At 40.3% G+C, this 21,621-nt stretch overlaps 1 protein-coding gene across 1 annotated transcript; it reads left to right on the top strand.

The window, feature by feature from the left end:
- The first annotated feature begins 1,498 nt into the window (after positions 1 to 1,498).
- LOC143121143 (uncharacterized) lies at positions 1,499 to 18,194 on the top strand. The gene is made up of 3 exons (XM_076281536.1): positions 1,499 to 1,668; positions 1,889 to 2,206; positions 16,195 to 18,194. The coding sequence occupies exons 2-3, from the start codon at positions 1,924 to 1,926 to the stop codon at positions 17,289 to 17,291; spliced, it is 1,380 nt and encodes a 459-aa protein (XP_076137651.1). The 5' UTR covers positions 1,499 to 1,668; positions 1,889 to 1,923; the 3' UTR covers positions 17,292 to 18,194.
- The last annotated feature ends 3,427 nt before the right edge of the window (positions 18,195 to 21,621 follow it).

Consider the following 21,621-nt stretch of genomic DNA (forward strand, 5'->3'; position numbering starts at 1 on the left):
TTGGAAATACCATAACTTCATATAACATATATCCTGTGCCGATATTGTAGCTTCTGTGTAATCCACATAAACACTACAAAGGCAAAACAGACTCCACTACCTCGTCCGTAACGTTGGTTACCCGTAAGAAGAACGGTTAGCTTGTTCGGTTGGAGGGAAGCTAGCTTTGACGTAATCTCTCTTTCGCGCCGTAGGGAGATAACCGTATTGTTTGGATAAGAAGCTCAGTCCACCTTACTGTCTGACGGTAACTCATAAGCAAAACCTAGCATACACGACCGTATGTTAAGGTAAAGCATTACACAGAGGGAACCTAATAATAATAAAAAAGTAAACCTAATTTTTTTTTAAAAGGGCACTGATCATTTCAGAGGTTTTCGATGGATTGACCGTAGGTCGGAAAAGTGGAAAGAAGATTAGCTTCAAGGCTATAACTTTGTTTTGTTTTAGCATGACTGTTTTTGAAGATGATCATGTGTGGTAGCTTCAACATTAACTCGACTTGGTGAGGATGATTATACATCAATAAATGTTTAACTTTGATGACTTTGAAGGCGAAGGAAGTGTGAGAAGAATTTCTGTGTATCTATCATATGAGTTACAAGATTCAGTTCAATGGCTAACGTCACGAAGTTAAGTGTGAGTCTGCACAGTACTGGGGGGACCAACTGAAAAATCGTTCTATTTGACTCAGTGCCCTCCCATTGAAAACGACGGAGTCTGTTCGTCCATTTCTTTTACTGTCTATGGGTGTGTGTGGGGTGGGTGGGATTGTTTTGTAGGGCTTTTGATGGTGGTTATTACACTCTTGTTAAGTACCTGTCACAAAAAAAAAACCTGGGTAACAATATTAATTATAATTAGCCTACCAGATGGATCGATCTAGAACGGTTTATTTCACGCAAGAGGAACATGTTATAATATTTAACTCCAATGAGGAGTTCAAGCAGCAGATTGTTGCTAGAGAAACACAATTGCGCATAATCTAAAGTATCATAAAATAAAGTATCTAGGCCTAACCAAAGTCCTTTTAGGCAAGTCCCTCCACTGGGCGGCCATATACCAACGTTTTTTGGGCACTCATCGGGCACAGTCTTTGGGTCGAACTGCGCGTGCGCAAGGCTTCACGACACCAATCTTGCTCCAGCGGCGAGATCACAACACATGATTGGCACGATGTTTTCACAACAAACCATATGATTGGCTCAATGTATTCACATCACACCACATGATTGGCTCAATGTATTCACATGTCGACGATTGGCCAAGGAAGGGGTGGGATATGTGTAGACAACGGCCATATTGGCGTGACAAACTAGCCCCATGCATTTCTATGGAGTATTTTTTGAGTGCTGTGTCTCCTCATTAGAAAGTCTCTGGCCTAACTGAGTCAAAAATGATCGATGATCCAACTCCAAATTATTGCAGTGACACTCCGTTCCAGGCGGTGGCAGTGATGCATAGTTGTCTGGTTCGTTTGTCAACTACAATCGACGAGTTAATTCCATTCGCAACAGAATTTTTTAACTACGGTCATCCGCGATGTTGGTTCAAGAATGCTTGATATTGTGAAGATAAACACGGGTTCAAGTCTTATCCTACATAAACACCAGATCAGCAGATCTCCGTGAGCAGAACAGTGTGCGTGGAGCAGTGGACTTGCTTCAGGTAGGCTCGTTTAATGTCTATGGGTATGCTAGCCTATAAGTTACGTTACACACAATACAGTCGATTGGTTAAGTTAACAACTTGAATAGTGATAGATGAACATAAGCCATGTGCCAATTATCGAAGTAACAGGTGATGATGTTTACGAGTGTTTGATTTAACCGAGAAAAGATCTTGAAAGGCAGCCTTTTGATTTTGTGTTTCCTTGCCTATGCTGTAGAAAACTTTGGATGGGATCATCTTTAGTGCGTTGGCATGGATCTCGGACATCCGTTTAGTTCTGGCTGTAACGTTACCAAAACGCAGCAGGTTGACCAGCTGAGTGTGATGGTTAAAGAAGAAGACATACAAGAGGAGGATTATGGATATATGATTTCTCAAGTTGAAGATGAAAAGCCCTTTGCAGAGCTTCACTGTAGAACTGAAACAGATGCCGCAGAGTCCAGCGTTACTGACAATGAAACACAACAGATAACTGCGGAAATCGAAGTGAAGATTGAAGATGATGAAGATGAAGAACACGATTATCTGTTAGAAAGTAAGTCCTTCATATCCCCCTTTTAGATGTGAATCCCTTGTAACCATGTTAAGAAAAAGAAAAAAAACAACAACAGTATTTTGCTATGTTAACCATGTTAGCAACTACAGGAAACAATGTTTGTTGTGTAACCTGAAGCAAAGTTTAAAGGATAATGTACAGAACACCAGTCATTATCGAGAAATAAGCCCTGACAGGACGAACAGGACCCCGATGCGCCAGCGGAGGGGTCTTGCTTCGTCCTGAAGGGACTTATTTGACAGATAATGGACTGGCGTTCCATACATTATCCCACTTATTCTACTCCACATGATATGTCTCTTTACATTTACCATTTCGTTGTAGCTTTAGCTGAGAAACAAATAGTTTGCAACACAAGCTGAACTTGAATCAAATATTCTTTAGAACACAGCTGATCAACCGTCTGCTTTCACATTTGAATGAAGTTCCAATGCAAGAAGTGACCGGAATACTTGCGGAGTGATATGATCTGAATAACGGGACACCTACAAAGTAGATCTGGTAAAAACGAGTTTAATCACCGTTCCATATCAATGTTTATGAATGGTTACTAAAACAACCATAGTAGGACGACAGTTGAGCCTGGAAGTAGGCTTCGCAACAATTGAATCAACTGTAAACAAGGTAACTGTCCATTAGGGCTGTCATTTTTGTGAAAAAATCCTGTTCCGATTTTTGACGTCTAAAGATGTTTCCATTTTCAATGCTAAATATAGGCTAATTTACAGACAACTAACAGGCATTAGGATGAACGTAAAGAGGGCGTAAAGAGGACTAGCCTGGTCCTACCAGATTCTTGTACATTTCATAATGTACAGAGAGTCTAGCCACTTTCCATTGCCAAGCGTTAACTTCCTTGAAGGCGAGTACTATGTTTAAAACTATTGGATCTGCCCAGGGCCACTCTGAATCTGCCATAACCAATTGCCAACGTTTGGTCGTGACGTATGTCATGCTCAAACTAGAGCATGTAGCGCACAACCTCAACGTCATCGCTCTCAGCCACCCCCTCTGTTCGCTGATTGGACAGGTAAAATTTGGCCTGAGAAAACCCGTGAATATACAGAAATCCCAGACGACGGACTGAAGGAACTGAGGGTGGAGCCAGGCTAACTTGAGATGCACAAGTCGGCAATATTTCTGATGATTTACTGCTGTGAAGTTTCGTGCACAATGACTATTAGGACTGCAACATTCTCGAAAAACATTAAGCAAAGTGGATGGCCATAACATCAATGAAAAACATTACTGCAGGCTTCAACATGTCTGTAGAAATGTCAAACAAATTTCACCTACATAGGAACTCACGATCGCACAGTTTGCATACCAGTTTGTCCTTCTCCATAGTTTGGTCTACAGTCCAAAACCCAAAGTGCTTCCATATCAAACTCCTCAAGTGATTAGCGGTCACTCGTCTCTCTCATGTTGTACAGGTTGATCGCTGTTGTCCTCCATTTTTAGGCAAAACACCAGCAGCAGCTGATTGAAACTAGCCGATAGTCTGTTTCCAGTGCGTAAAATTGGTGGGATTTTTTTTTGGTTTTGCTACCGTCTACGGCACATAAGGAATTCTTTATTTTCTTTTTCTGCTTGTTTGTGAGTTTTGGTACATCTATTTTTTTAATTTTTTTTAAATTAATAGTGTACATATTTGGTTCAAATCGATTCCCTATTTTAGTTTTCCCTATCGATTTTCGAACGTAAAGTGAAAGCCCTACTGTCCATGCTATCGCTGTTATAGGGCCAAAGAAAGTTGTACAACAAAAAACAAGTAAAGTTGGCTTATTTTTAAGCGGAACCGCTTGTTTCCTTTGTGTGCTATAAAGGCATGACTATTGCCTATAGTAGCAACCGGGTGATAAGCAGGATAACGACATTGTGAAGAGCAGGCTTTTCAGCGTGCTGCAGAAAGTTCCATTCACATGAATGGGCCTTCCTAACGTTTGGAGGTCTCGAAGTCTTGTGACAAGGTTTCTAAGCTGTTGTCACATATGCCAAACATCACTATCAGCCTGCCCACTGAATACGTTGTAAAAATGCAGTCACTGTGGACAGTCTAGGCTCTAAAAACTGTAATAGAAACAGCCTGGTTTAGCCTGGACCACGAATGGGGGTTTCACATTGCATGCACAAACGGAAGTGCTGCGCTATGAAACCCATTATTTTCAAAGGCCTGTAAGAACTGATCTGCCGCTGTGCTGAGCAAAGGGCACGCTGCGTTAATGTGAACCCCCCTGAAACATAATAAACTCACCCGTAAACATGTACCCAGCCAATCATCGCCAAGAAGGATGGGGGATGGGATGGGGGGGGGGGGGGGGGGGTCTCTTGAGTGACTTTGAGCTTGTCAGTGACGTCATGTTAGTGTTAAATACGTTCATATGTGCATTCTATTTGTCAACAAAGGCACTACTGTTTGTTAGCAATTGGTTAATGGGAACATTTGTTATTAGCCAGTTTGCTATTAGTAATCCAAACGAACGTAAAGTGCGCACATCCAAAAGTAGGTGCTGGATAAAAAAGTTGCTTTAATAAACAAAAAGAAGGGGAGCCTGTGTGCGGATATTCCTTCCTATTTTTTAACAGTTGCTACAGCACGCTGCGTTAATGTGAACCCTCCTGAAACATAATAAACTGTACCCAGCCAATCATCGCCAAGAAGGATGGGGGATGGGATCATTTTTAACAGTTGCTACAGTATTAGCCAGTTTGTAACAAACCATTACATAGTGTATAACCCAAACAAACGTCATAGCAACAGATATAGCCTGTTTCTACGACTGATTTAATGTGACAGAAATCCAACAGAACTGCTAATAAAAAAGAGCATATACAACCTGCGTGACCGATCTGATGAGTCACGGTAGCACTTTATAGGATGTGGCCTTGGTGTTTCTTTTTCAACTTAAACAGACAAAAAGAATGCTGCGTATGAGGGGGGGGGGTGGAGGAGAGAGAAGTGTAGAGTCTAGTTAGGTGAGCAAAGACAACAACAACGACTAGCACTATATTTTCTTGTTTTTCTTGAATTTTGATATGGCCGAGTCCGCCATACGTCCAAAGAGAAGACGTTCGGATGAACACATGGCCAAGAAGAGGGTACAGGAGAAGGAACGGGGCAAGTCCCGTATTTACATCGGTGAAGCCATACAAAGGTGGCGAGAACTCCGCCAGCAGAAGGGCTTCCAATCTGATGCGCAGTTGGCTCTGTTTCTACTGGATAGGTGTGTAAATACAGTTTGGTTGTTGTCGTTCATGTGCATTATCTTTTTGCCTGTATTTTTTATCTGTTGGATTATATATATTTTTTTTTTTAAAGTCTGAAAGATATAAAAGAAATAAGTTGAATTTGAAGTAAATGGATGATAGTTCCAAAATCAATGAGTAATCATGTTTAATAATTATCTCAATATTGAACAAAATAATCGTGATAATTATTTTTATAATTATGATTTGTCCTAATTGAGTCCTAACATAAGGTTGGAATTAGCTAGAGCTATGCCGTCCGTTAACCTTTGCAAAGTTACGTTGGCCAGGGTGAATACCAGATATGGGTTACTAGTAGCTAGCGCTAGCTCTAAAGTGGAAATGATCAAGCCAACTCACACTAGGACGGCATTTTGTCGAAATGATTGATTTCATCCACAATTTGTTCTGTATTTGAATTTTCATAAATATTTATAGTCTAGTGACAATGTTGGCTAAATTCATTTTTGACGGAGCCATTGTTTATGCTTATTTGGAAACGCTAATCTAACGTTAGCTTGTTACCATGGTGTTTCCTAACATGGAAGCAAAAGTTATAACCTCGGGTGGTGAAACGTTATTGTCCTCTTCTGGTAACGTTTTTTTTTTCTCTGCATGATCGTTTAGATGAGAGCATTTATCTAACTTGGAGACATAGGGATGTAGATGAGAACATTTATCTAACTAGTATCAGTAAAACTACACTTTGTTTGTAGTGACTAGATATTTTGCCTTTATGCCCCACAAATCACCTGCTAACCTAAAGTGCTCAGAGATTTCATTTTCTAACGATCATTTCACTTTGTTACCCGACAGCTACGAGGAGTACATCCACGCCATTCATGGCTGGGACCAGGAGACCCTCCCCACCACAATTATTGGTCTGGACGGTGAGACAAGTCATTGATTCCTGTGTCCACATTTTTGGTATGCGTAGTGTAATTATGTGATTTGTTTTATTATTTGTTTCAAAAATCTTTCTAGAAGACGGACTGTGGTACTGGCACACTGTCTTCAAATCAAATAAGTCTTTTGGTGTCATGTCATAAATCTCTTGAATTTTGTACCCATACACGTTGTATGTTGTTTTTACAGGAAAGACAACTGAAGGGGTGTTCCGTTCTTCTGCAATGATGTAGAGACATCTGCAACCATTTTTGGCACTATTGCAAGACCACAGAGAACTATGATAAATTACGAATACTTGTATTTATTTGTGGCAATTTGGCATGTATATTTTACAATACTGTACCCAGCAACTGATTGGAATATGGAAGTGGATGTTTCAGCTAGGGAGAGCTTGAGCATGATTTACATTTTCAGGACACGTTGGCTAACCTACGATGTTCCTGGATGGACTGTGCGTCGCAATCCTGTTCACCCTGTTGGGACCTATTTTCCGATAATTGACCAGTGGACAATACATTATCTTAGTGATGGGCAAATGAAGCTTTGGTGAACCACTGAACCACAGCAGTGTGAACCTAGTGACACTAGCTGAAAAGCAAAAAGATGGCCGCCACACATGCATTTTTCAACATAAAAGTCCTTACCAAACCAATATTTTTGGTTACATATACTGGTTTGGGTAAGGACTTTTATTTTGAAAAATCTACATGTGGAAGCCATATTGGATTTTTTCATTAGTGTTGCTAGCTTCACTACATTATCCCCTTACCTATCAGGTCATCAGTAAAAGGCAGTCTTTGGTTAAAATTGACCACAACCAATAAGGATGCTGTTATTGGTTTCACTTTGATATTATAACCATCCTGAGTCATGAAATAGTACAATCCCATTTTCCGAACCTGGAGAAATCAGGGAATTCAATAAATTAATTGAAAAGTTGAAAAGTCATGTTATTTTATTTTCATATCTAGGGCGTAGCCAAACTCTTGGCTTGATTTGATAAGAGTTATTACTTATTTAAGGACCTATTATCAAGATTACAAACAAATGTAGCTGCCAGTAAGTTACACAATTTTGGATGCAGTATAAGTATGTATGTATGTATGTATATATACTTTTTTGATCCCGTGAGGGAAATTTGGTCTCTGCATTTAACCCAATCGGTGAATTAGTGAAACACAAACAGCACACAGTGAATCCCGGCGCAGTGAGCTGCCTGCTACAACGGCGGCGCTCGGGGAGCAGTGAGGGGTTAGGTGCCTTGCTCAAGGGCACTTCAGCCGTGGCCCACTGGTCAGGGCTCGAACCAAGTCCAGAGTGCTAACCAGTGGGCCACGGCTTCCCTACGGATGCCAGTGTGTTAAGCAAATTTGTCTTGATGACGTCTAAAAATGAGTCAAACTCTTATTAAACTAAGTCAAATTATGTTACGAGAAAGCATTAGGTGGGTCTCTTTATGTTAAAAACAATATCAAGTAGCAAGGCAACCCCCAACTGCTCCCCAAGTGCCAGATTAACGGGACCCGCTGTGTCGGGTATGTATGTGTGCTCCTAGTGTAGGTCTCAACTCCTAGTGTGTGTGCTCCTAGTGTAGGTCTCAACTCCTAGTGCAGGGGTGGGCAACTAATTTCCCCAAGGGGCCACATGACAAATTGGGACTGTTGACGAGGGCCGGACCCAGGGAGACAAAGGAAAAACAGCAATAGGCTATTTAATCTATGTCCAGTATTTAATCCTCATTCTCAAAAATGATTTTTTGACATTGACATTTTTTTTTTTCAGTTTTCAAAGACTGATATAAAAAAGTACTACAATATCTATATAATTAGGCCTGGTCATGAAAATGTGAAGGAGTCAGTACAACCATAGGCCTGTGCCACCATTTCATCAACACTCAGCAATATTTCATCATTAAATCATTACCATCATTAAATTAACTCTATGCAGAATTAGACTATGAAAATGTGGAGCAGACAATAGTAGGCTGTCATTAGTTAATCAACATGCACAAAGAAAACTATTTTAAAAATGTAGGCAATGTTTTTGCTTTAACTTTATGCACAAAACTGTGATTGGTCAACTCGCCCTGTGTGTTGAGCCGGCTGCTTCAAGCAACCTGTGGGTAGTAGCATCATACTAGTTCGCTAACATAAGCTTTGCAAATAAACTCAGACATATTTTGGTTACAATGACGGGATTATCCGAATGTAAACTATCTATCTGCCAGTAACGTTTTGAAATTAACACTTCGTATCGCCAACAAACAGCAGGAGTTCGTTCTAACAACCTTTGCGGTGGTGAGCGATGCAGACATAAGACACACAAAACTTTGAAAGGTTTACGCCGACTTAAAGGCAACTGCATTGTGTTGACGCAGAAGTATGTTGCCCATGTATGTCCTAGTGTGTGTGTGTGTACACTACCCCCGGATGGGTAAAATGTGGAGAACACATTTCCTATAGGACTAATAAAGTATAACTTAACTAACTGAACTAAACTTATTTCACTGAACTGTGATGGCCTGTTGTTATCCATCAGTAACATTGCCATCAGTCTGAATCACCATTAGGCATCTTCCGAAAAGCCCAAATAACTGTTAGAGGACTGCTCAGACAATGGCAGAAGAATGCCTTTTCATCATGTTATGATGTTATGTGGTATCAAAATGATTTTGAAAACGTTATGTTAAGGTAAACAAACAGCTGCGGGTGCATTTAAAGGAGAACCCTGGCCATTTTTCACATACATTGCAAAAAAATAAAATCTAACCAAGTGTTTTAACCAAGAGATTTACCTAGCGCTCTCTCCAAAGATCATTTTGACTTCATTTAACCTTCAAACTCATAGAAGCCATTTTTGCAGGTTTTTAATGACTTTATAGAGGTCTCAGGGAAGTACAATACTTGGCTGTTTTATATCCTTTTTTCAGCACAACCTAAGCAATATGATTAAAGTAGTGTCAATTCATTTTAAATTCTTATGCATACGCCCCATTTTGAGTATTTTGCCCGATACTGTACATCATCTACTTAATAGATCATTGCTCCTACATACTTTGGCCTATAATCAAATGCCTGACCTCTTAGACACTGTAGTTTCTTGGACAACAATCAGTAAAACTGTGTGATGTACTGACACAGAGTTACAGAGGCTAGAATATTATTTTCTCATTCTGCCGGATAACAAGCATCTCTGAACTGACCACATTTCAGCCCTCTAGGTCACTTGAGTTGAACTAGAAACACAACTGAGCCCTAGTGTCAGGTCTTGTGAAGCTGTGTGAAAAAGTAGATCAATATAGAATGAAAACTACTTACTTTAGACTATTATTTGCCAAGGTATGCTCTTTTCAAGGTATGCGTTTTGTAAAATGCCCTATGGAAACTCCCCATAGGACTTTTGGTTATCTAAAATGCATACTGACAATCAAATGCTTACTGCACATGAACCCCTTTGTGTAGAAGCATAATCCTGGTCTCAAATGAAAGGTAACACTTTGAGGTTTCTGGTGGATTATTTAGATTGTATGTCAGGTGTTCTGATATAGACTGACTACACAAAATATGGAATAATTACAAAAAAGTCTCTATTTTTGGATTTACTTTGTTGATTCAATGAGTGTGTATAAGATAGACTATACATCTGTACAACTAATATTGGATAATACAACATGAGGTCAAGGTCAAGGTGACTTTATTGTCCCCGAAGGGCAATTAATTGCACAGCCAGCAGACAGACATAAGGACAGACACACAACAATACATAACAACACAACAATACATAACAACACAACAATACATAACACACAACAATACGTAACAATACATAACAACACAACAATACATAACACAACAATACATAACAATACAACAATACATAACAATACAACAACACGTAACAATACAACAATACATAACAATACAACAATACATAACAATACAACAATACATAACAATACAACAATACATAACAACAATACATAACAATACAACAATACATAACAATACATAACAATACAACAATACATAACAATACAACAATACGTAACAATACAACAATACATAACAATACAACAATACATAACAATACGTAACAATATAACAATACGTAACAATACAACAATACATAACAATACAACAATACGTAACAATACAACAATACGTAACAATACAACAATACAACAATACGTAACAATACAACAATACGTAACAATACAACAATACGTAACAATACAACAATACGTAACAATACAACAATACGTAACACACAAATATAGTTAGGCTATTTTTGCCTAAAAACAGGATAGTTTTGGCAGATTGTTTAAAATGGAAATGGAAGTCGGGATAAAAGAGTTTCTGAGTCTATTGGACCTGCATTTGGGCAGGGGAAGATTTAATTTCTATGGATTCTTGTGAATATTTTAGTACCCAATATGTTGCATCTACTTATTGTGCTGCAGCCACACTGCAGCCAGAGGTCAGGGTAGCACCAAAAGCAGAGGAGGGGGAGGGGGCATTTTGGATCAAATTTAATTGAGACATAATAAAATTAATCTGAAAATGTAAAGCACTATACAGATTGTACATAAAGTTGTCATTTTTGGATTCCCAAGAGTCAAAGCTTTCAAATGGTGTATAACAGTGTCTTGAACTGACACTGAACTGTTTAAAAACAGCACTCACTGATACACTTATTCTTACTGTACTCTACCGTTTTTAAATTGTCCCAAAATTGTTGAGAGAATTGCTTTAAAACTTAAACTGTTTACTAGCCTAGAAATCTAGACGCACCCTAGCGGCGGCAAATTAATTTGCTCAGCCTGTACGTCTAGTATCGAACCATAGGAATTTCTTTTGGCTTAACACCGTGGATGTTATCCAATCACAGCGCTCTATTTCGTTACAGAGTCTTAAGGCGGGCTTAACAGGATAACGACATCCTGCGACGGTGAACAACAAGGAAGGTGGCTATGGCGAACGAAGAGCGGTTGTTTGAATCGGCGTTGGCGTCAACTTTGGAGGAGTTGGACTTTGAAAGTTGAGCAACACAATGCACTTAAGTCATTCCTTTCTAAGGATGTGTTTGCCGTTTTGCCTACCGGATACGGATATGGTCGTAGCGCTGGCCTATTGCATGCCTAGGCAGTTTGAAAGACAATTCTCTGCCCGCCCCTTGGATTAAGCGAGGTGAATGATTCGATGCCAGACTATACATCTCAATGATATAGGATGGCCCCGCCAGGCTAACTGTTTACCATATTGTTAGTCGCTTTGGTTAAAAATGCGTCAGCCAAATGTAATGTAATGTAATGTAATGTAACATTACTATGCTACATAGCAATATGCATACAATTGATTTAGAATGTTGGGGAGAGGTAGGGGAGGGGGGTAAATGACCCGGAACATGTGCTGTATAACACCAACTATACTAACATGAACATATATCAAAATATGCATTTATTTATTTATTGTTAAAGAAATGATTTTTTAAGTAATTGAAATCATACACACATATATTATTATATATTATACCATTGAAATTTTTACTACAACTATTATAGTCAGCGAGATATCACTCCTCAAAGTCATGTTCACACTACTTTCTATAATGCAAGTCAATGGGTGGATTACGGTTATACGGTTATTGGTCTATGGATGGATGGTGCTGTTGCTGATCTAGTTAATCTACCCATCCCTGGACAGGAAATGACTTCCATACAATCATCCCATGGTGATTTCAGTTTACTTCCTGGTTTGGTTTGGCCCCCCCCCGCTACGTCATGGATCGGAAAACCAATTAGCTTAGCGTAATCCCTGAACCCTCCCCTTTTGATAGATAGACACCACTGGCACCTCTGGACAACGAGGATAAATCGTCATGCAATGCCATAATAATGTTTGCAGATGACACCACAGTGGTGGGCCTGATCAGAGAGGAGGATGAAACAGCATTTAGGGATGAGATTTAGCATTTAGCTATGTGGTGTAAAAACAATAACAATAATAACACACACACACCCCTCCACATCAGCGGTGATGAGGTGGAATATATATATATATATATATAATATTTCTATTTATACATTTTTCTATTTATACTCTCTGTACATGTACATAATCCTGGAATCTGGAAAACCTGTATTTATCTAACTATACACTGTTGTACATAATTCATATCTGTTGTCTACATAACTGCACAGAATACTGTACTCAACCTGCACTTTGGTGTTTAATGCTTCTTTGCACTTGTGGTTGGATGTCAACTGAGTTTCACTGGCTCTGTACCTGAACTGACATGACAAAAAAAGTTGAATCTAATCTAAATCTGTTGAAGTGTTGTCATTTCCGAAGGGTGCGTTGTGCCGCTGGAATTCTGACGGTTAAAAAGATTTTGACTTATTTTAAGGAGTCTTATCAAGACAAATTTAATTAACGCACTTGCAGACAAATTTGCTTGTGTTTGCGCTGTTCACCAACAGCAGCATCCATATTCTTTGTTTTAAAGTAGCAGGGAATTCGGAATCGTCGCAATGTTAAAGGAACACGCCACCCAATGTCAGTAGTAATATATGTTCTTACCTTAACTTTCACGAGTTGAGTCATACCTCTCCCGTGTCGGTACCTGCACTCAAACGCTCTGGTGCGCGGCTGGACTGTGTTAGCATGTTGCTATGCTAGCGGGCTTTGACGGTAACTAAGCGTAGAAGTAATCAAAAACATCCACGTTTTCCCGACTTAAATACAGTTGCACTAGTAGTTGATAGAAATGCTACGGCCACGCAACATGAAACGTGGCGATTTTCCAAGCGAATAAACCGGAGAACTACAATGTGTGGCGCAATAGCACTTGGGAGTACTTCGACCTAGCATGGTAATATTGTTAACACCTAATTGTAGATCCTATCCACCACAGAGTTTAGAATCCATGCTGGATCGACCCTCAGCCTCTCCCTCCCCTCTGAGCGAGAGAGAGGCACACACACTAGAGATGCGCTGATGGGCTATTATTTCAACCATAACTGCATAGCAAAACTTATCATCCATCAGCCATCCATCAGCACCAAAGTTTTTTGACCAATTTTCGAAACCACACCCGCCCACCATCCGCTGGTTGTTTTAATGTAGGCTATGGGTGATGCAGCGCTGCTGACGTGAGGCTAGAAAGCCCTTGCCTGTTCTAGAAAGACTGATCTAATGCAGCAAATATATTAAAAGGCTAAAGTCGTACATTGGCTATGTTGTAGCCTATCCCCAGAATATCAGCAGCAAACTCAGTCTCTGTCTCGCAAAACAGTCTCCAAATAAAACGCACATCGGCCTGTTGCCTATTCTGCCAGCTTGTGACAATATATCGTCCAAAAGGCTTGATTGCATTGCATTCTCCACATTTTTAGCTACATTTTCATGTACCACATCAGCATTTTTGTTCAGTGAATCTTTTGTAAATTGCTTTACAATAGCGTCGGGCCCTTGTCAGCAGCCTTCGGCTTGCCTCTTGCGCACTATTCACTCCTTGTCTTCCGATGTCATTTCTGAGTCATCTACAGATGTTTACACACATTCACCTCCCTAAATAGAACCAACTTGACGTTGACTTCAACCTGTGTTATATCCTAGATGAGACTGCCTGGGTTATTTTGTTTCGATATTAGCCTATATATAAAACACATAATTGCAGCCTACCATTCAGGGAATAGGCATTTAAAAGAGGGACAGAGAGTGATATGACTCAGAAATGACATCGGGCGATGGCAGTGCGAGATGTTCAGAACGTAAGAGCTAAAACTTCTACAAACTCAATAACATCCAGCGGAAAAAGAAGGTATAGGGCCTACGAAAAATAGTCTGAAAACTTAGATGTGTAAGGCAAGCAAGCAAGTTTGGCGGTTGTTACTAAAAATGTGAACATGTGCGGTGGACTTTCAGAATGAATGGAGTCGGAGTTTCTTTAATATCGAGGCGTCATATTTGTCCGATGGCCTGCTATAAAATGCTGTCTGTCTGAAAAAGACGCGCTCATGCAGTCAAAATGAATGGGAGTCTTCAGAACAGGCTTGTCAGTCACCCTGACATAACAGTGTGTAAAGTAGCCTATAATGTGAATGACTTGTTATTTTATCAAGGATTTCTTTCTTTTTGCAAAAAATAAAGTACAATAGGCATTAATTAGTAGGCCAGGAGCATGTTGAAATGATGTGGCAAATTGTGTTTTTTATTACAATGATAAAATTGTAAAAGGACGTGACCGAAGCTGAGGCAAGCCTGGCAATAGGCCTATAGGCCCGACGGTAATTGTAAAGCAATTTACAAAAGATTCACTGAACAAAAATGCTGATGTGGTACATGAAAATTTAGCTAAAAATGTGGAGAATGCAATGCAATCAAGCATTTTGGACGATATATTGTCACAAGCTGGCAGAATAGGCAACAGGCCGATGTGTGTTTTATTTGGAGACTGTTTTGCGAGACAGAGACTGAGTTTGCTGCTGATATTCTGGGGATAGGCTACAACATAGCCAATGTACGACTTTAGCCTTTTAATATATTTGCTGCATTGGATCAGTCTTTCTAGAACAGGCAAGGGCTTTCTAGCCTCACGTCAGCAGCGCTGCATCACCCATATAGCCTACATTAAAACAACCAGCGGATGGTGGGCGGGCACACTTTGGTGCTGTGCAGTTATGGTTGAAATAATAGCCCATCAGCGCATCTCTAGTGTGTGTGCCTCTCTCTCGCTCAGAGGGGAGGGAGAGGCTGAGGGTCGATCCAGCATGGATTCTAAACTCTGTGGTGGATAGGATCTACAATTAGGTGTTAACAATACTACTACGCTAGGTCGAAGTACTCCCAAGTGCTATTGCGCCACACATTGTAGTTCTCCGGTTTATTCGCTTGGAAAATCGCCACGTTTCATGTTGCGTGGCCGTAGCATTTCTATCAACTACTAGTGCAACTGTATTTAAGTCGGGAAAACGTGGATGTTTCTGATTACTTCTACGCTTAGTTACCGTCAAAGCCCGCTAGCATAGCAACATGCTAACACAGTCCAGCCGCGCACCAGAGCGTTGGAGTGCACGTACCGACACGGGAGAGGTATGACTCAACTCGTGAAAGTTAAGGTAAGAACATATATTACTACTGACATTGGGTGGCGTGTTCCTTTAAGCCCGTCCACCGACTCCATACACGATGTGATTTTTCCAGTTCGCAAGTCAACTGAGAGTTGCTAGACTACCCTGGCTGCAAATTACATTTTTCCAAGAAATACCAGCTTGTTGTTTTGATCATTATATAATATTAATAACACTTGGATAGATAAGCAGTTTCTGCAGTGTATGTCAATGTGTTGCCCTAGACCAGAATTGCATGCCTTCTATGCTACGTCATAGCACAAGGTGAAAATGTCTGTTAATCAATTCTGTCATCTTGAAAAAAATTACTTTCTCTGTCTTGTAAAGCATACATGTATACATGTATAATCAAATTGCTGAATGTATAACACCTGCCCAGTGTTTCCTAGAGAATTGAATTCCATGTGTGGTGGTTGGTTTGCAGAATTAACTTGAATGCAACAGGTTTTAACAAATTAGCACAGCTGGTTATGATGCTAACCAGATTAAAGCACAATTTAGTACAACCTGGAAAATCACTGTGTGGTGGTCAGTGTTGATATTGTGGTGGGCCGCCACAAATAAGTCAATGTATTGGAAACACTGATGCCATTCTAAATCCATCTTGTAATTCTTCTAGGTGTAGCAGAACACCCACCAGTAACATTCTAAGTCTCTATGGTAACTCTTCCATGTGTTCCAGATCACCCACCAGTAACACAACAGAAGATCCATGAGCAGAATGATGAACTGAACCTGCAGCTCAAAGGAAGGCTGCACAACTGCACTGTCTGCAGAAAGAGTTTTACGGTCCTTACTGAACTCGAGAAACACCAGCAAACACACTCTCTTGGTGTTGATTTAAGCCAGAGCACTGGGAAAAGGCAACATAAATGTGTCCATTGTGGAAAAGCTTTTTCAAGTTCACATCTTAAATCCCATATGACAATACACACTGGAGAGAAGCCTCATGAATGTGCCCAGTGTGGAAAAGCTTTTTCACAAAATTCACATCTTAAAACCCATATGGTAATACACACTGGAGAGAAGCCTCACACATGTGCCCAGTGTGGAAAAGCTTTTTCACAAATTTCACAGCTTAAATCCCATATGTTAACACACACTGGAGAGAAGCCTCATAAATGTATCCACTGTGGAAAAACTTTTAGCCAAATGTCATCTCTTAAAAACCATATGCTAATACACACTGGAGAGAAGCCTTATACATGTGTCCAGTGTGGAAAAACTTTTAGACAAATTTCAAATCTTAATTTCCATATGTTCACACACACTGGAGACAAGCCTCACACATGCGTTCAGTGTGGAAAAGGTTTTACACGTGTAGAGCATCTCAAATCCCATATGCTAATTCACACTGGAGAGAAGCCTCATCAATGTATCCAGTGTGGAAAAGCCTTCACAGCAAAGTCATCTCTTAAAACCCATAAGCTAATTCACACTGGAGAGAAGCCTCATAAATGTATCCTGTGTGGAAAAGATTTTAAGCGTATTGAGCATCTCAAACTCCATATGCTAATTCACACCGGAGAGAAGCCTCATAAATGTATCCAGTGTGGAAAAGCCTTCACAACAATGTCAAATCTTAAAACCCATATGATGACACACACTGGAGAGAAGCCTCATAAATGTATCCAGTGTGGAAAAGCCTTCACAACAATGTCGAGTCTTAAAACCCATATGGTAATACACACGGGGGAGAAGCCTAATAAATGTGTCCATTGCGGAAGAGCTTTTGTACATTTGTCTGCCCTTAAAATCCATATGGGAAAAAAACACTGAAGAGAAGCCTTATAAATGTATCGAAATGTTTTTGTCTGTATGTTACTTTTCTATGTAGACATAATAAATGTATGTATATGCATAATTTCCTTTTGAGTTGCGCAGTGGGGCGAGCTCCCCTTGTTTCCCCATTAGTGAGTTGAATTGGGTACCCTGGCTGGCTAGTGCCAGCCTGATTAGGAGAGCCTTGTGATTGGTTAATTGGCTGAGCACCTGCGTAATTGCAATTACATTCTATGGTGCATGAACATTGTATGCCTACTGTTTTAAACTGATTTGCCTTACCACCGTTTTGTTTTTTCATTTTGACAAACATCTTTGGGTATAGGTCTTTATACCGCAATAGGTCCTCCAGTCTGTGCATTAGATCTGGCATAGGCCTACTCCCCGTGCAGGGACCCCAAGGGCATTGCATGTCTTCACTAAGTCATCCTTTATAAATAAAATATATTATTATTACTGAGTATAAGGTGGGGATCACATTAGCCAATGGCAAGCGTAACGGAACGCTCAGACAATAACAAGTTCTATCTTGTTCCTATGGTAACACAAATGTTTTGCCTTAACTGACAATTGAATACGCTCGCGTTGTGGTTTAAAAGTTGAACCAAGTTCAACCAAGAACCTGGGTCCCCGTGGGCACTTGGACCTGTACATGGTACGGGCGCTGTAGCCTGTTGCTATGGTCACAGCGCCCCTGATGTCCGGTTCTTTTGAGACAAACCTTTCAGCATTTCTGTCTTTGGGACACCATCGCCCACTCTGACATTCTGAAAGGGGTCTGGCGTATGGATTGGCAAGCTTTGGGATACAAATCTGCATTATGTTACCATTTCAGGTGTAATGTCAGCTGTAACCACCATGTAAAGCGCATAGAATGAACTGTGTGCATGAAATGCTATATGAATAAAGTTGACTTGACATATAGCTTTGCCATAATTCTTACCATCACAAAAACAAGGATCTGCCACCAATCACGCACTTTTATATTTTATTTATTATTATATTATTTATTTATATATTTATTTATTATTATATTATTTATTTATATATTTATTTATTTTGGGGTCCTCTGAGGTAAAGTCCTTCTTTGGGCACTTGAAGAGGTGAACTGGAAAATAATAATATTATATAATAAGTTTATTCTCAAACCCAAAGTTGCTTTACATAGAAGGAAGACAGGGAAACACAATAGCAACAAACAAACAATACAACAGAGACAAAGGCAGGGAAACACAATAACAAACAAACAAAACAATATAACAAAGACAAGTTAGAGTAACGAAGTACTAAAAGAGATGTATAGTAACAAAGTACTAAAAGGCCGTATCTGTACTCTACTGGAGTATTATTTTTTTCTCCTACTTCCACTTGGGGGCAGCCGTGGCCTACTGGTTAGCGCTTCGGACTTGTAACCGGAGGGTTGCCGGTTCGAACCCTGACCAGTAGGCACGGCTGAAGTGCCCTTGAGCAAGGCAACCCCCCACTGCTCTCCGAGCGCCGCTGTTGTTGCAGGCAGCTCACTGCGCCGGGATTAGTGTGTGCTTCACCTCACTGTGTGTTCACTGTGTGCTGAGTGTATTTCACTAATTCACGGATTGGGATAAATGCAGAGACCAAATTTCCCTCACGGGATCAAAAGAGTATATATACTTATACTTATACACTTTTACTTCAGTACATATTTTCGATGAGTTTAATACTTTTACTCCGATAAATTTTTTATGTGCTGCATTGTTACTTGTTACAATTATAAAAAATATTACGAATCATTCTAAACCTGCACATTATCACTGCCAGAGCGGTAGATGGTTCTGTCACCAGGTTTGATGAAGCTGTTTTCATTTGCCGGAGTGAAAGACAATGCATATAGAATTAAGTGCTTACTCTGCCTCCCGAAAGATTGCGAAATAATGGCCTTCAAAAATGTAGCGTTGAATATGAAGAAACATAAGTAAGTTACAAATTTTATAATACACACATGGCACACCAGCATCAGTATGAGCTATATATCACAAAAGCAGAATTAAGACATCCAAGATAGAAAAGAAATATTTGCATAAGACAAGTCAAATTGGTGTTTTTAAAAAGAAGGGATCATGGAGCATAAAGAAAAAATATATAAAAAAATCTTTGCATATTCCCACAAGGTGTTTGGGTGCTCTGAAAATGAAAACCAAAATGATTTTTCAGACTTGTAAGGTCTGCTGTTCAGACCCTGAAGGAATTTATTTTCTGTTCATTGCTTTTTGTGAGAGTGTTTCTACTTATCTCAGTAAGGAAAATAAATCAAGAGCCTATGTTGAGTACAAATATGTCCTCTGAAGGCCTAAACAGAGCCCAGCCAAAAACTCCAATAGAATTTTGATCAACTTTGAGGGACAGCCACAGTATGACCATGCAGGATCATCCAGCTCTACCTCAAAACCGTCCAACCAATAAGTCACTCTCCCCCTCTTCAGTATCTTCGCCATCCATCCCCTGGAGCTCCTCCCCCTGCATCTCAGTCATCAATAACACAGCTTTGATCATATTATCCCCATTATGAGTTGTGACCGAATAGATCTGATCCTTAGTGTTAAATTATATTCCCAAGACCTCCGCAAACGATCAATGAGATGTAGCTCCCAGTGTGCACAGTTTGGAGTGTCCACGGTTTTTTAATGTTTTCATGGTACTATTGTACGGAAGGTATGGTATGTATAACGTTATTACATGATAATGATATTTTCATGTTATAACGTGAAAATCATGTTATTTCAAGATATGATTTTTTTTCACGTTTTTACATATTTATCACGTTTTTATATGAAATTATCACGTTATTTCAAGATAGCTAAATGAAATGAGGCCACGAGAGCTCATGGCTGGTAGCCTAGAAATCTAGACGCACCCTAGCGGCGGCAAATTAATTTGCTCAGCCTGTATGTTTAGTATCAAACCATAGGGATTTCTATTGGCTGACGCCGTGGACGTCATCCAATCACAGCGCTCTATTTTGTTAGAGAGTCTTAAGGCGGGCTTAACAGGATAACAACAGTCCTGCGACGGTGAACAACAAGGAAGGTGGCTATGGCGAACGAAGAGCAGTTGTTTGAATCAGCGTTGGCGTCAACTTTGGAGGAGTTGGACTTGTGCTTTTCTTTGAAAATTGAGCAACACAATGCACGTCATTCCTTTAGAAGAAGGATGTATTTGCCGTTTTGCCGACCGGATAAGGATATGGTCGTAGCACTGGCCTATTGCATGCCTAGGCAGTTTGAAAGACAATTCTCTGCCCGCCCCTTGCCTACATGGCTGGCATAAATGAGAACTAGTCATGTCTATGAACTGCCTGACTGCTATTACACAGTGCTACTTGATGAGTTTGTTTTTGTGCATGTGTGTATGTGTGTGTAGGACGTGTGTATGTGGTCTCTTCCCATCTGACTGAGGAGCAGCGAAAAGGGATGTGTGTGTATCGGCAGAGAGCTGCTGAAAAGGAGGCCGATAGAGAGGTTCTGTGCCGGAGTAGCCTGCTCACACAGCCTGATAGTTCTAACCTGGCCCTAGCCAGATGAATTTCGCTCCGCCTAGCTCCACTCATCCATCTGGAACCGATCCATTGAAGTGTTGCTTCAGAAGGCTGGACCTAATCAAAAAATGCTTGCATATGATTGAATAAGCCACTTGTCCGTCATCTATTGACGTGCTACTTCAACCACTCACATCGAAGCCAACCCGTGACGCTGATAACAGTCTCACAGTCGCTTCTACGCTATGTCACATCTATGAAACTCCCGCCCTGCGTCCTGATTGGCTAAACCATAAAGTTGGTTGGAGAAATCACTCTCAATGGAAGAGGTTCCAGATGGATGTGAGTGAAGCTAGGCGGAGCTAAGCGGAACGACATTCATCTGGCTAGGGCCAGGTTATGATAGTTCTGCTTTATCTTCTAATTAACTCAATAAATGAAACTTTCGCTAACTTGACGCAGAGAAAGGGCTTTGATAAATATGCGAATCTTCACGCAGTGTGGGTGAATAGAGCGCTCTGGCTCGGTAGCCTGCATGTCAGGTCATCGCTGTCATTTCTAAGGCTGTGGGGAAGGGACGCGGGGGAGTGAGAAGTGAAGCGCTGCAGTCGCACAGTGCAGGCTGCTGGAGAGCACAGTAAAGGACACATTCAAACAGCAATTGCATGCATTTTTTGAGATCACACTAGAAGCCCGGCTCCACACCGTTATAGGCTACTGCACACAGGTGCAACATTATTCTGGAGAATGCGTGGGTGTTCACATCTTGATATAGCAATATCATCCACCGAGCTTAAAATAGAATTTGATTGAGTC

Source organism: Alosa pseudoharengus, unplaced genomic scaffold (genome assembly GCF_046254945.1).
Source record: "Alosa pseudoharengus isolate Yale_2024_CS ecotype anadromous, Long Island Sound unplaced genomic scaffold, YU_APseudo_1.1 YU_APseudo_1.1_scf_1, whole genome shotgun sequence".
Taxonomy (NCBI): Eukaryota; Metazoa; Chordata; class Actinopteri; order Clupeiformes; family Clupeidae; genus Alosa; species Alosa pseudoharengus.

Excerpts from the sequence above, each read along its gene's own strand:
- LOC143121143 (XM_076281536.1), top strand. The coding sequence starts at position 1,924 with ATGGATCTCGGACATCCGTTTAGTTCTGGCTGTAACGTTACCAAAACG. Across the intron at positions 2,207-16,194 it reads ACACGATTATCTGTTAGAAA|ATCACCCACCAGTAACACAA; the intron begins GTAAGTCCTTCA and ends CATGTGTTCCAG.